General features: G+C 39.6%; 1 protein-coding gene across 2 annotated transcripts in view; it reads right to left on the bottom strand.

Moving 5' to 3' along the window:
• myo3b (myosin IIIB) overlaps window positions 1-16,191 on the bottom strand; it is a 464,201-nt gene that overhangs the window by 35,283 nt on the left and 412,727 nt on the right. The window contains exons 28-30 of one of the 2 annotated variants that reach the window (XM_073047271.1): window positions 12,891-13,000; window positions 12,465-12,511; window positions 12,114-12,261 (exon numbers count right to left, since the gene is read on the bottom strand). In XM_073047271.1, the coding sequence (XP_072903372.1) occupies window positions 12,129-12,261; window positions 12,465-12,511; window positions 12,891-13,000 (290 nt within the window). In that variant the 3' untranslated portion in view covers window positions 12,114-12,128. The remainder of the gene's footprint in view (window positions 1-12,113; window positions 12,262-12,464; window positions 12,512-12,890; window positions 13,001-16,191) is intronic. The other variant, XM_073047270.1, reaches the window with a different exon arrangement.

The following is a 16,191-nucleotide window of genomic DNA, read 5'->3' as shown; positions in this document are numbered from 1 at the left end:
GGGATGAATAAAGTATCTATCTATCTATCTATCTATCTCTGTGTGAAGAAGTTTTTCCTCATCTCAGTTCTAAAAGGATTCCCCTTTATCCTTAAACTGTGACCCCTCATTCTGGACTTCCCCAACATTGGAAACAATCTTCCTGCATCTAGCCTGTCCAATCCCTTTAGAATTTTATACGTTTCAATAAGATCTCCCCTCAATCTTCTAAATCCCAGTGAGTATAAGCCTAGTCGATCCAGTCTTTCTTCATATGAAAGTCCTGCCATCCCAGGAATCAATCTGGTGAACCTTCTCTGTACTCCCTCTATGTCAAGAATGTCTTTCCTCAGATTAGGGGACCAAAACTGCACACAATATTCTAGGTGCGGTCTCACCAAGGCCTTGTACAACTGCAGTAGAACCTCCCTGCTCCTGTACGCAAATCCTTTTGCTATGAATGCCAACATAGCATTTGCCTTTTTCACCGCCTGCTGTACCTGCATGCCCACCTTCAATGACTGGTGTACAATGACACCCAGGTCTTGTTGCATCTCCCCTTTTCCTAATCGGCCACCATTCAGATAATAATCTGTTTTCCTGTTCTTACAACCAAAGTGGATAACCTCACATTTATCCACATTAAATTGCATCTGTCATGAATTTGCCCACTCACCTAACGTATCCAAGTCACCCTGCATCCTCCTCACAGCTAACACCGCCGCCCAGCTTCGTGTCATCTGCAAACTTGGAGATGCTGCATTTAATTCCCTCATCTAAATCATTAATATATATTGTAAACAACTGGGGTCCCAGCACTGAGCCTTGCGGTACCCCACTAGTCACTGCCTGCCATTCTGAAAAGGTCCTGTTTACTCCCACTCTTTGCTTCCTGTCTGCCAACCAATTCTCTATCCACATTAATACCATACCCCCAATACCATGTGCTTTAAGTTTGCACACTAATCTCCTGTGTGGGACCTTGTCAAAAGCCTTTTGAAAATCTAAATATACCACATCCACTGTCTCTCCCCTATCCACTCTACTAGTTACATCTTCAAAAAATTCTATAAGATTCGTCAGACATGATTTTCCTTTCACAAATCCATGCTGACTTTGTCCGATGATTTCACTTGTGCTGTTATCACATCTTTGATAACCGACTCTAGCATTTTCCCCACCACCGATGTCAGACTATAATTCCCCGGATTCTCTCTCCCTCCTTTTTTTAAAAAAGTGGGGTTACATTAGCCACCCTCCAATCCTCAGGAACTAATCCAGAATCTAAGGAGTTTTGAAAAATTATCACTATTGCATCCACTATTTCTTGGGCTACTTCCTTAAGCACTCTGGGATGCAGATCATCTGGCCCTGGGGATTTATCTGCCTTTAATCCCTTCAATTTACCCAACACCACTTCCCTACTAACATGTATTTCCCTCAGTTCCTCCATTTCACTAGACCCTCGGTCCCTTACTATTTCCGGAAGATTATTTATGTCCTCCTTAGTGAAGAAAGAACCAAAGTAGTTATTCAATTGGTCTGCCATGTCTTTGTTCCCTATGATCAATTCATCTGTTTCTGACTGTAAAGGACCTACATTTGTCTTGACCAATCTTTTTCTTTTCATGTATCTATAAAAGCTTTTACAGTCAGTTTTTATGTTCCCTGCCAGCTTTCTCTCATAATCTTTTTTCCCTTTCCTAATTAAGCCCTTTGTCCTCCTCTGCTGGTCTCTGAATTTCTCCCAGTCCTCAGGTGTGCCACTTTTTTTTGCTAATTTATATGTTTCTTCTTTGGACTTTATACTATCCAGCCCAGGTGCAGACCCTCCTGTTTATACCGGTGCCACCTCCCCCAGAACTGGTTCCAATGCCCCAGAAATTTGAATCTCTCCCCCTTGCACCATTTTTCAAGCCACGTATTCAACTGAAATATCCTCCTATTTCTACTCTGACTAGCACATGGCACTAGTAGTAATCCAGAGATTATTACCTTTGTGGTCCTACTTTTTAGTTTATCTCCTAACTCCCTAAATTCACCTTGTAGGACCTCATCCTGTTTTTTACCCATATCATTGGTACCTATGTGCACCACGACCACTGGCTGTTCACCCTCCCATTCCAGAATGTCCTGCAGCCACTCAGAGACATCCTTGACCCTTGCACCAGGGAGACAACATACCATCCTGGAGTCTTGTTTGCGGCCGCAGAAACGCCTATCTATTCCCCTTACAATCGAATCCCCTATCGCTATAGCTCTCCCACTCCTTTTCCTTCCCTCCTGTGCCGCAGAGCCACCCATGGTGCAATGAACTCGGCTGCTACTGCCTTCCCCTGATGAGACATCTCCCCAACAGTATCCAAAACAGTACATCTGTTTAGGAGGGAGACCCCAGGGGACTCCTGCACTACCTGCCTACTGCTACACTGTCTAGTGGCCACCCCTTCCCTTTCTGCCTGTGTAGCCTTTATCTGCAGTGTGGCCAACTCACTGAATGTGCTATTCACGACTTTCTCAGCATCACGGATGCTCCAGTATGAATCCAATCGCAGCTCCAGACGCTCAATGCGGTCTGCCAGAAGCTGCAGTTGGACACACTTCCTGCACACGTAGTTGTCAGGGACACTGGAAGTATCCCTGATTTCCCACATGCTGCAGGATGAACAAACCACAGGGCCGATCTCAGCTGCCTTGACCTACCCAATACTTGCCTCAACTTTTGAAACTTTCTCCTTTGAAAGGAACTTACCCGGCCTTACCGCACTTGGAGTGAAGCTCATCCTCAGCCTCTTCTCGTCAAAGCCTCAAATCTCCACTCCTTCATTGGTTGGTTCGCACTCACTCACTCACTGCTCTGTTGAGGTAACCCTCTATTTATTCGTTTGAGCTTTTCAAACTGCTTGGTCACCTGACCTCGATTGCCCAATCAGTTGCTTTCTGCTCAGTCTGAACTGTTCAAATCTTGATTGACTAATCAACGGCTTTCTGCTGAGCTAGTCAAATCTTGATTGACTTGATTGCACAGTCCAACTGCCAAAACTGCCAGAATCTCTTGAGTCAAAGCCTCAAATTTCCATTCCTTCACCGGCCCACTCACTCACTGGCCGCTTTCCATTCAAGGCCATTGGTGTTTCCATACCAGGTTGTGATGTGGTCAGTCAATCTGCTCTCCACTATACATCCCTAGAAGTTGGTCAAAGTTTTAGATGTCCAGGCGATTCTTCGCAAACTCCTAAGAAAGTAAAGGCACTGCCATGTTCTCTTTGTAATTACACTTACATGCTGAGCCCAGGATAGATCCTCCTAAATAATAACACTGAGGTATTTAAAGTTGCCTACCCTCTCCACTTCTGATCCTCTGATGAGGACTGGCTCATGGATCTCTGGTTTCTTCCTCCTGAAATCAACATCAACTCCCTGGTCTTATTGACATACAGGTTTCCCTGCTATCCGAAAGTAGAGCGTTCCTATGAAACCGTTCGTAAGCCAAAATGACGTAAAGCGAAGAAGCAATTACCATTAATTTATCTGGGAAAAATTTTTGAGCGTTCCTAGACCCAAAAATAACCTACCAAATCATACCAAATAACACATAAAACCTAAAATAACACTAACATATAGTAAAAACAGGAATGATATGATAAATACACAGCCTATATAAAGTAGATATAATGTATGTACAGTGTAGTTTCACTCACCAGAATTGGGAAGAATTGAAAATGGGCACATACACGCATGCGCACACACCTGCCCGCACAAGGCTTCACGGTCATGGTAGTTTTTCTCAAGGTAAACACAAGTTTAAAGCGGGCGCCTTTTCTCATAAGAGTGAAAATCCTCTTCGGATTTCTTTCAGTTAGCAAAAACAGGTACTGATGTCGGTCTTTCGTAAAAACAAAGTGGTGCAAAGTGAACTTTTGTAAAACAGGGGACGCCTGTAAAGGGGTTCTTGTTATGGCACCATTTAGCCAGATTTTCAATCTCCCTTAAATGAGCTGATTCATCACCACCTTTCATTCGGCCTGTGACAGTGATGTCATCAGCAAACTTGAATATGGCTTTGGAGCTGTGCTTTGCCACACAGTCTAAGTGTAAAGTAAATAGAGCCTGTGGTGCACATGTGCTAATGGAGACCATAGAAGAGATGTTGTTCCCAATCCGAACTGACTCGGGTCTGCAAGTGAGGAAATCTCTCCTACTTATAAATTGTACACTAGGATTTTTTTGTCCATGACTGAGGGAGACCAAAGCTTCCTTGTTTCAGTTCCTGTTTCACCTTAGCTTTATGCTCCACCAAGTTCTCAGTCCATATCAGGCTTGTCTGAACCATGTTCCAGCACCTTAATATAATCAGATTTAAAAGTGAAAAGGACAAAGGACTATAAGACCAATTGTTAAAGAGTATGTCCTTGCTTTTGCCAGAGATGAGTTTGTAATCATCACAAAGCTCATAAATCTGTAAACTGACAATGAATCGGAATAGAAATCTCAGCAACATCCATGTACAAGACCTTGTTCTGAAAGCCTCTGCTGCCTGAAATCATCACCTCTCTTCTTCCCACTCCCTTCCTGATAGCCTTGGCAAAAGACTCAATACAGCACACAAACAAGAAAACGGAGAAAGGGCAGTTTTGCTTAGTTTCAATATATCTAAATTCCACCCCCCATTCACGCACTAACATTGTGTTACTCTTGTCTGTGTACAATAGAGTACTTCGTCGTGTGATAATCTGTCAAAGATCTTCTCCTGGTCCAAACTGACAAGGTATCCAATGTCCTGTCCCACACCTAGCTGAACATATCCCTGGTAAGTTATTCAAGACAATTATAATACAATTTCTCAGACCATCATTACATTGTATAGTATAACCCGTTGAGGTCAAAAGCAAAATATTATCGATACATACTGCAGATATACAGTATGAAATGTGTGCTAACAAGTTTTACACTGATCAATGACGATGGTCTGAAATTCATCGCTATTCTTGAACAGAAAGCATATTTTATACACATTCATTTATTTAATTGTATCTATTTGAAATGTTTTCAATTTATCAGTTTTTGCCAAAGTAACAAAATTCATTGCATTTGAAAGGAAAACACTAAAATTCAGTACACGGTCTTTTCAAACTCTTACCAACTTAGAGTTAAATGGCTGAAAGAGGCAGCTGGTCACGCCATCTGCTTAAAGATTTCAAGGGCCAAAAGAGACAGGTTACACCTTTAGCCAAGCCAACTCTTTCTTTACCCCCTTCCACTGATAGCCTGCAGTGGGCTAATCTAAATTTCACGCTCTGATTTATTCAGACACTCCTACAGCTCCTGCCACTGACTCAGCTGCCATAGACTTGCTCCTCTCAATTTCCATTACTCTCTTCACCTCTGCCAAAACAGTCTTCCTTTTCAAACAGTCAATTAAAAATAGGGAAAATACAGATATTTGAAACATTTGTTTAGGTAAAGTAATGGATTTACTGCATAGTGCATTCAGAGATGTTCCTGAGTGCATTCATCATATCTGAATGATGCACAAAATAATAAGTATTTGCAAAAATTGTAAGTTCCTGAGCTTTATTCCTTTCATTACTATGTGCCGATGCAAATGAAGGCAATTCAAATGTGTGAAAAGAGGATTAGGATGCAACAAAATGCAGGTGTGAGGAAGCTGAAACAAAAGATACAACATCCTAATGGCATTTCGTGTCATTATGAATTCTTTGATGTTTTTAATTCTGTTCTCTTTCTTCTTTCTTCTTCTCTTTTAACCCTAAATCTTTTTTGAACTGTCTTTTAAAGAACACATTTTTTCATATATCTTCAAACAACTGTAATTTAACATATTTGTTATTTCTGCGATTCCAGTTTTTATGTTATTATGCATTTTCATAGTTTTAAAGGGACAAAGCTTGTAAAAAGTCCTTATTAAAAGAAGTGATACTTTTACTTACACTGTGAAAGATATGCACTGAACAGATTGTTTCCGATCAGAATAGTACAACTGCCTGAGTAAAACAGATCATGCTGTCAAAATAGTGCATGAGGTCCACATTAGTCAGAAACTAAATTTGCCACAAAGTGTAAGAAATATAAAACAGCAGACTGATAGACCTATTTGTTGCTTTCCTTTGTTCATATGGTTACCAGGCCACACAGGCAGGAAGTCATTTTTCTGACAAGCTTGGCCCCAGGTGTTCCCAATAACTGGCTCACTAAGGCTCTGCTGATCTGCTTATCAGAACTTACTGAGGCACATCAGCACTCCAAAACTGATACATTCATTCACGTAATAGATAATAAAGAACTGTGAATAGTGAACCTATAATAGTTATCACTGAAACAAATAAAAAGGTAAGCTAATTAAACTGACTCAGCTCAGAAATCTATAAGCGGTAACTAAAGATCTGTAGTTTCAGTTTTAATTACATTGAATTTTTAGATGTTATTTTCAAAAGCATGCTTTTGAAATATAAAAAGATAAAAACGTTTGAAATATCAAAACATGAAATTTCAACTGACCAGTGTCTGGTTTCTTACACAGTACTGAAACTTCTGTGTGCTTTCTTGATAGTGTGCAATATAGGGTAAAAGTTCATCCTTGATCTCAAGCATTAAATGGATAATGCCTTACTGATTATCAGGAGGGGAGGACTGTGGGTGGCCATAACCAAAGTGCTAGCTTATCCTAAGCAAACAAAGATGAAGTTGTAGTCTTTATTTTCACCCGTGCTATCAAATGAATGTTCGCCACGAGGCAGACTTCAATGCACAAAGAGCAAAAAATATTAGCAAAAGAGATGAAAATTAAAAATGAGCAGCTTATGAAAAAAAAACTGTCAATTCTTTGGGGACCTGAAGATGAGTTATCTGTAATATAAAGTGCTATACTATATCTTACAATTAATTTGTCAATCAGAAGTAAATAAACAATTGATAGATGAACATGGATTTATAAAGCATGTCACATTCATTAATTATATAGGTTATTGATAATCTAAGCATCTATAAATGGAAGTCATATGTTTGTAAGGATGTAATACTGATGGCTCGAGATATTCCTAATAGGCTCATGTCAATGATATGTTCATATATTCACATTGACCAAAGGAGAGAAGAAAATGAAAGAGAGGTAGGAGGGCAAAGAGATTTAAAGAGGGGATTCCACAAAGTAATATCTTTGCAGCAATATTCAGGAGAGAATATTTACAAAGCAAGGAAGAGGAAAATTGGATAGGATTATAGATTAAACACGTTACAGATATTTAAATGTGAAGATAAGAATATTAGGTTTGAGTTGTTTAAGGGTCAGTGTCAAGTCAGGGAGCACGGGATGATCGATGTCATTAAGGTAATGTGAGGTGAGATTAAAGTAATGTGTAATAAGCTAATGGAACATTATTCTTGATAGTCGGACTTTCTAGTTAGTAGAAATTGGGAAACTGGAATATTTGAAACTAGCGGGAGCAAATACATGAAAAGACATATCAGTGGCAGTGGCCATCATATTAAAAAAGTGGTTGTAGTAATAGAAACAATATTGTAAAAAACCTGATCCAAAACAGTGGGAGCACAGGGCCAATGGACATAGGTTTGGACATTGATGTAAAACAAATCTGACTGAATTGAGCTAGTGAAGGGATTGAGAGACGAAGGAGGAAAAGTAGAGTTGGATTTTACCAGTGTGTGCATGGAAGGTAACTTCATTGGTAGCTGGAAGAACTAAAAACAGAACTGAGAGAAGACACAAATTTCTACAGATTCACTGTGGAGAGCATTCTACCTGGCTGCATCACCGTCTGGTATGGGGGGCTGCTGCACAGGATCGAAATCATGGGCATTAGACTCCATAGCATCCAGGACATCTTCAAGGAGCGATGCCTCAAAACTGTGGCGTCCATCATTGAGGACCCTCAACACCCAGGTCATGCTTTGTTCTCATTGCTACCATCAGGTAGGAGGTACCGAAACCTGAAGGCACACTCAGTGATTCAGGAACAGCTTCTTCCTCTCTGCCATCCGGTTTCTGAATGCACATTGAATTCAGGAACATGACCTCACTACTTTCTTATATTTCTGATTTTGCACTCCTTATTAATTTAACTATATATATATACATAATTATGATCTGATTCCACAGAAAATTCTCAACTGAAGAGAAATTTTGGAGGAGAATAGATTGACTATATCAATAGCTGCAAAGGTAAAGGAATATGAGAACAGATACATAATGGTTAAAATATTTTTTCCACTTCCATTATATTTTGATACCAGTTCCCAATTGTTAAAAATTATTTTAATTCTATTTCATATTTCTTCAGTCATCTGTTCTGCCCTATCTGAAACCTTCCTCACATGAGATGCAGTTATTATTAGCATTCCCACTCTCTGTTTCCGTAAATTTTGATCTACCTGACTTCTAAGTAACTGGAAGGAAATATAATGCTAACAGTAACCATTAAGAAAGATTTACTTACTGCTTTATCACATCACAAGAAAACTTTATGTACATTATTTTACTTTGTAGTGCAGCAATTATTCCATAACTGCATGAACTTTAATAGAAGATTATTCAGAAGTGAACACAGAGGCAGATAAAAGGGAAAGAGATCAAATCAGAAACCAAAGGTAAAAACACAACTTAAGAAAGACATTAGTATGTAACAGGAAAGAAAACACTAAAAGGTGTTAAATGAATAGGACAGTAACATATACATTGTATGATCACCATGCAAACACTGAAAATTCTAACCACACATTGAAGAGTTGAAGCAAAGAGAGAAAGCATTTTAAGGAGGAAGAATCTGAAAAGAATAGGGAAGGAAGCTTCACAGAAAAAAATAGATTTTGAGATTTTGCTGTCTGTCACAGTGGGAGCACTGATGCACCATCAATAACTCTCGGAGACGGGAGGCGAACGATAGGCTTTTATTAGCTGCAAGAGACCACGATTAGCAGCAAGAGACCACCACACAACATCCTGGAGACTGAGGGAGGAGCAGTGCCTCCAATCGCCTTTATACCGGGGTTTGTGGGAGGAGCCACAGGAGCAGTCAGTAGAGGGGCGTGTCCAGACAGGTATATGTAGTTCACCACAAGCACAGAACAAATGAGTTATCTCTGGTTGTCCAAAATTTAGTTGCAAGACATTATCTGAAACAAGTGGGACTAGGTCTCAGAATGGGCACAATATCTCACTAACCACATTAGTCAGCCACTAGATATCCATATTACTGGCATAAAGTCCACCTATTAGAATGGAAATAAACTTTTGAGGCAGTTATGGGAAATAAAAGCAGAGGGGATGTTTTTTGCTTGTATAGATTAAGAACACTTAAAATATTTTAAAAAACCACTGAGATGGTGCTTAAAACTGATATCAGTCTTCAGGATATTCTAACAGAAATAACTGAGCTTCAATGCATGCACAACTGAATGACTGGTGGCACACATATCCATATAATACCCTTTCATCAGATTCCCATGCACAGCTGTTGCATTTCACAAACATACAAAACCAATGGGGAACTGGGAAAGTTAGAGGAAAAGATCCCTCAGAAACCTGGGAAAAGTCTGATCCATTAGTTGTCCAGCTGGTCAAGATGAAACTTACTATTTTCTTATGCTGGGTAAAATGGAATAAGCTTAATTGCATTTCTTTTCCCATAATACGCCGCATGAAATTGAACATGTATACAAATTTTCATTTGCATTTTCTTTCAATTTTGAAATAATGATGTTGTATTTACCAAACTACAAGCTTCTTCGAAGTTATTTACTTTTTAACTAAACATAGTTTGCAATATAAATGCACAAAACAGCAGAAAGAACAAATTTGGGCTGTGCCATATTCTATGCTGAAAGAAGAAACAAATGTATCCATTAATAGGAATTCACCATTTAATTTTGTGCGTACTAATGTCTGTGACATCATTACATTGGAGCAGAAAAGTGATTGAAACCAATTTCAAACTGTATACAGAAGATTTCTCAATTAAATATTACAGCAACACACACACACAATGCTGGTGGAACGCAGCATAGATAGTCGACTGTGCTTCTTCCTATAGAGGCTGCCTGGCCTGCTGCGTTCCACCAGCATTGTGTGTGTGTTGCTTGAACTTCCAGCATCTGCAGATTTCCTCGTGTTTGCAATTAAATATTGGTTGCTGGGACAGATATTTGTGTACTATACAAATCCCTTTTTCTGCTGTTGGTTTCTAGAAGTGAAACACTTTAAGCAAGCTTCTGCAAACCAAATGTAAAATTGCTGGCACTTGTTAAGAACAACCAAAAAGACATGTGGTGGACTTCCTGGCCACAGGTCTTAGAAAGCCCTGCTGTTTCACATTTGGTTTTCAGGCAGATATGTCAAGACTGAACTTTGAGTGTCTGGTGATACTAAAGAATGACAGAATGCTCTTACATTTATTTAGCATTATCATGTCTTTCAAAGTACATTTTTTTCTCAGGCAGTTGGTTGTTTTCAGAGTATGCCTGTTGTGTCAACAATCGCCTCAGCTGAGTTTTACACACATTTCGTAAACAATAATAAGATTAATGGCTGGTAGGTCTGGTTTGTAGTGTGGGTTCAGAATAATGGTTGCCAACTTTACCCGGAAAATATATTGTTATTCCTTGGAAAAACTCCTATGTATTTTGCCAACATCCATCTAAACAGGCCAATAGGCTTTTGGCTTAATATCTCGGCTGGGAAATGAGAATTTGTGAAGGCTCCGCATAATACAATTATTATCTCTAAACTGATCTTAAGAGCTAGGAGCAGAATTAGGCCATTTGGCCTATCAATTCTGCTCCGCTATTCCATCATGTCTAATTTTTTTATCCTCCTCAAAATCATTCTCCTGCCTTCTCCCTGTGACCTTTGACACCCTTATGAATCAAGAACCTTTCAAACTTTGCTTTAAATATACTCAATGACTTAGTGCCCACAGCGTCTGTGGCAATGAATTCCACAGATTCACCACTCTCTGTCTGGCTCATTCTGTTCTAAAGGGGCGTCCTTTTATTCTGAGACTGTGCCCTCTGGTCTTAGACTCCTCCACTATATCGTGATCTGATTAATGCTGACAAGACACAAAACAAGCATTCTCTATTCCCAAACCATGAAATATCTCACCTTGATGAGCTCAAATAAACCAATAAAGCAACCAGATCTATAGATTAGCTGAACATTTTTTATTTATGGAGTTTCAGAATTGTACAGAGTATGTATAAATAATGCACCAGTTAAGGTGCATTAGAATGCAGTAGAAATGTGGACATAGAAGAAAAATTTTCTGCTCTGAAGAAGGATGTATATTAGTTGAATTATTTCCAGTTATACCTCGGCTGTAGCAGGCACATATCATGACCTGGAGGCATCAAAGGACACCTGGACAGCCCATTTGTTACTCTGCATGCTAACACCACAAACATAAGAGGTCTCCACGCTGATCCCTGAGCTCACGCTGCGCTACTTGGGGACATTTCTTCGAATGACAGGTGTGCATTGTTGGATTTATTACTTCTAAATTCAATTGCCATTCTAAATAAAGCTATTATTACCTCTACCAATAGTTATTTACAATACAGAAAGCTTAGACACAAATGCAGACTTTCTGCATCATGCAGCCAACAATTCACCAAATGTAATTAGAAATAGTTTCTAACTTATACACATCTATTGGTTTGTATATTTTTCTGATACTTTTATATATTTCATGAAGAAAGTAACTTTTTCAAAGAATAATTTTAATGCAAAACATGACACAGATGTAGATCCCCCAGTGCTCAATTGTTAATAGATTAACGATGGAATTGACTGAAATTGTGCAGATCGATACTGGGTGTATTTTCAAACTTGCAATTAGAATTAAAACCCCACTGGAGATGGACTTGAATGAAACAGCAAGAGGCACATAGATTGATTAAAAAGAAATCATTGACAGTGTGATCTACAGAAGTAATTTCAGGTTTATAGGTTTTTCTACCCTTATACAAAAAACAACAATGATTAGTGAACCATTCCCGTCCTTTTTGACTGCAACTGCTTATTCAATAATAATATATAAAACTTGCCAATGGGAAAATTAGTTTCTAAGTCCTAAATAAGAAATATGAGCTCCTTAGATTACCTATAGTGTCTTCTTTTAGCTATGAGTAAATCCTGAACCTCTTGGAATAGGAAGAGGAGAGTTTAATGAATCATTTTCCTCAGGGACAGGTTCAACAGCTGATAGTGATTTGTAATACTCATCCTCAATGTCCAGCACTTTGATTTGGCTGTGATAAGGAAGGGAAAAGATATAGTCACAAGTGACCTATCAGCACGTGCAGAATTATCATTAAAAATGTCAGTCATAAAATAAAGATTTATTTTCTGTATAATTTAATTTAATTTATAAAAAGAATAAAATTTCAGAAATCTATTAAACAATAGTCTTCTCTATTTACAGTTGGAAAGAACTAAAAGAGTATCTGTTTACCCAAGTTTTCTTGGCCTTCTTTTGCTCCCTTGGTATTCTAGGATTCCCTGTGGAGAGGGCAAAGAACACACAGTCAACAGCAAAGCAGCAAGTCGTTAATTTTTAATTCAAAGTGATTTTGTGTTGAATGCAAGCAGATGCTGATAATATCAGAAGTCACAGCATAATTTTTTTGATCAAAGAGCTCAAGTGAGCCTGATGAAGCATGCATCTTGCTTGGCTTTGATAAACCACATCAATTATTCACCGTGACGGCAGACATCCTGACATGAAAGCAACAGATAAAGAGCATAAGCACATGTTCACGAAGACAGACAGAAGAAGAGCATGGGGGTGGGGCTGGAGAGGTTGGGGCAGGTATTTATAATGGTATTATCATCTGGACCCAAAGTCAGCAAAAGAGCTTTATTGCTACTTTGAACTCACATTTAACTGGTTATAATACAGGCTGTCCTCAGGGCTGTTCAGCATTTTGGGCTGCTGCATTCGTCGACGTGGTGTTCTTAACTGTCTTTGTTCTGTCTCTTTGCCTGATCCTAAACATTAAATCACAATGTTGTTAACTTTCCAATAACCCAAAGCCTCATCCACTTGTTTACTGTTATTTCCTAAATTTTCCTGTCCTCTGCTGCTTATTATTCATTTAAAACCTCTTTAATGCTGAACAAGGCTAGCATTATGGTTCCCAAGAACAAATAAAGATTTTGAAGTAAGAACTAAACAAGTTCTATAGCAAAATGTTAACTACAACTGAAAGCAGAATTTAAACTCCTTGCTTCTGCCCACCATTTTGGTATATTCCATTTTCCAAGGTTCCTATCTACACATTCTTACCAGTTGCATCAAGATATGAATAATCAGATGCTTTGACTGCACATGGCAAGTGGAATATTTTGGGGATGTCCCCAAGATTTTTCCTTTCCATTGAGAAAATTTCATTCTCTGGTCGTTATCCCCTTGTTATAAATCATGCCTTCACTTTACCATGCAGTAAACGATTTGACATAAACACTGATTTTGAAAAATGCAAGACTTCACTGATCACATAGCTTCCTGAGTGACAGTACCATTAAAAGTGAAAATAGAGATATTTTATATCCCTATTGGCTAAATGGTTAGCTCCCCCAATGGTTAGGCCAAAGTGAGTTAATTCTGGCAAATCAGTATATATCTTCCAGTCATCCCTATCAGTTATTGAGAGCAATATACAGTATATCACTCAACTAAATAAAATCTGTCCCTTGGGTTTTGCAGCTTGTAGATCCGTTATGTCTACAAACCGGGTTTGTAGAATGAGCAGCTCAGTAATTGGGGGCATGACGGACAGCGAGGAAGGCTATCAAAGCTCGCAGCAGGATCTGGACCAGCTGGAAAAATGGGCCAAAAAATGGCAAATGGAATTTAATGCAGGCAAGTGTAAAGTGTTGCACTTTGGGAGGACAAACCAAGATAGGAACTATACAAAGAACAGTAGGGCACTGAGGAGTGCATTAGAACAGAGGGATCTGGGAATACAGATCCCTAATTCCTTTAAAGCGGTGTCACATTTAGATAGGGTCATAAACAGATCTTTTGGCACACTGGCCTTCAAAAATCAAAATACTGAGTACAGGAGTTGGATTGTTATGTTGAAATTGTGTGGTACCATGTATATACTCTGATAATAAATTTTATTTTGAACTTTGAAATTGTATAAGACATTGGTGAGGCCAAATTTGGAGTATTGTGTGCATTTCTGTCACCTACCTACAGGTAAGATATCAGTAAGATTGAAAGCGTACAGAGAAAATTCACAAGGATTTTGCTTGGTCTTGAGGAACTAAGAAAGGTTGAACAGGAATTGAAAGGACTTTATTCCCAAGAGCATGGGAGAATGGGGACAGATTTGATAGAGGGATACAAAATTATGAGAGGTAGAGATAGGGTAAATGCAAGCAGGCTTTTTCTACTGAGTTTGTGTGAGATTAGAACTAGAGGTCATGGGTTAAGGGTAAAAATTGAAATCTTTAAGGGGAACATGAAGGGTAACTTCTTCACTCGGAGGGTGTGAGAGTGTGGAATGGGCTGCAGTAGAAGCAGTGGATGTGGGTTTGAGTTTGGTTAAGTATGTGCATGGGAAGGGCATGGAGGACCATGGTCCAGCTGCAGGTCAACAGGAGTATACAAAATAAACCTACACAAACTACTTGAGCTAAAGGGCCTATCTCTGTGCTGTAGTGTTCTATGACAATGAGTGGCTGAGTGAGAGGAGACTGATACATATCATTCAACAACTCACCGCACTATAGGATGACTTCAAATTCTAAAATTTTACACAATTCTGCTTTATAAAATACTTCACATTTCATACATCAGCTCAATCAATTTGTAGGACGTGTGCCAGGTTCAATTTTGCAACCATGGTTTCACTACAGAATCTAGGTAGCTTAACACAGGTGCCACAGTGGTGCAGCGGTTAGCGCGATGCTATTACAGCTCAGGGCGTTGGGAGCTTGGAGTTCAGTCCCAGCATCTTCCGTAAAGAGCCTGTAGGTTCTCCGCCTGGAATGCATGGGGTTTTCCCCAGCTGCTCAGGTTTCCTCCCACAGTCCAAAGATGTACTGGGTAAGACCATAAGATAGAAGCAGAATTAGGCCATTCAACCCATCAAGTCTTCTTCACCATTCCATCATGGCTGATCCTGGATCCCACACAACCCCATACACCTGCCTTCTCGCCATATCATTTGATGCCCTGACCAATCAGGAAGTGATCCACTTCTGCCTTAAATATACCCACGGACTTGGCCTCCACCGCAGTCTGCGGCGGAGTATTCCACATATTCACTAATCTCTGGATAAAAAATTATTCCTTAACTCTGTTCTAAAGGATTGCCCCTCAGTTTTGAGTCTGTGCCCTCTAGTTCTGGACACCCCCACCATAGGAAACATCCTCTCCACATCCACCCTATCTAGTCCTTTCAACATTTGGTAGGTTTCAATGAGATCCCATCCTCTCCCCCCACCCACCACACTCTGCTAAATTCCAGTGAGTACAGGCCCAAAGCTGCCAAACGCTCCTGATATGCTAACCCCTTCGTTCCCAGAATCATCCTCGTGAACCTCCTCTGGAATCTCACCAATGACAACACATTCTTTTTGTGATGTGGGGCCCAAAACTGTTGACAATAGTCTAAGTACGGCCCAATTATAAAGGCTCAGTATTATCTCTTTGCTTTTTTGTTCTATTCCTGTTGAAATAAATGTCAACATTGAATTTGCCTTCTTTACCACAGACTCAACCTGTAAATTAACCTACTAGGAGTCTTGCAGAGGACTCCTAAGTCCCTTTGCACCTCTGATTTTTGAATTTTCTCCTGATTTAGATAATAGTCTGCACTATTATTCCTTTTACCAAAATGCATTATCATACATTTCCCAGCACTGTATTCCATCTGCCCATTCTTCCAACTTGTCTAAGTCCTGCTGGAATTGCATTGCTTCCTCAGCACTATCTACCCCTCCACCTATCTTAGTATCATCTGCAAACTTTGCCACAAAGCCAACAATTCCACTATCTAAATCACTGACAAACAACGTGAAAGGTAGTGGTCCTAATTCTGACCCCTGAGGAACACCACTAATAACTTTCAGGCATCCAGCAAAGGTCCCCGTTACTCCCACTCGCTGCCTCCTGCCTGTCAGCCATTCCTCTATCCATGCCGGTATCTTGCCTCTCATGCCATGGG

The sequence above is a fragment of the Hemitrygon akajei genome, chromosome 5 (genome assembly GCF_048418815.1).
Source record: "Hemitrygon akajei chromosome 5, sHemAka1.3, whole genome shotgun sequence".
Taxonomy (NCBI): Eukaryota; Metazoa; Chordata; class Chondrichthyes; order Myliobatiformes; family Dasyatidae; genus Hemitrygon; species Hemitrygon akajei.
Note: the sequence above shows the minus strand (reverse complement) of the source record. Positions and strands in the feature narration are given on the sequence as shown.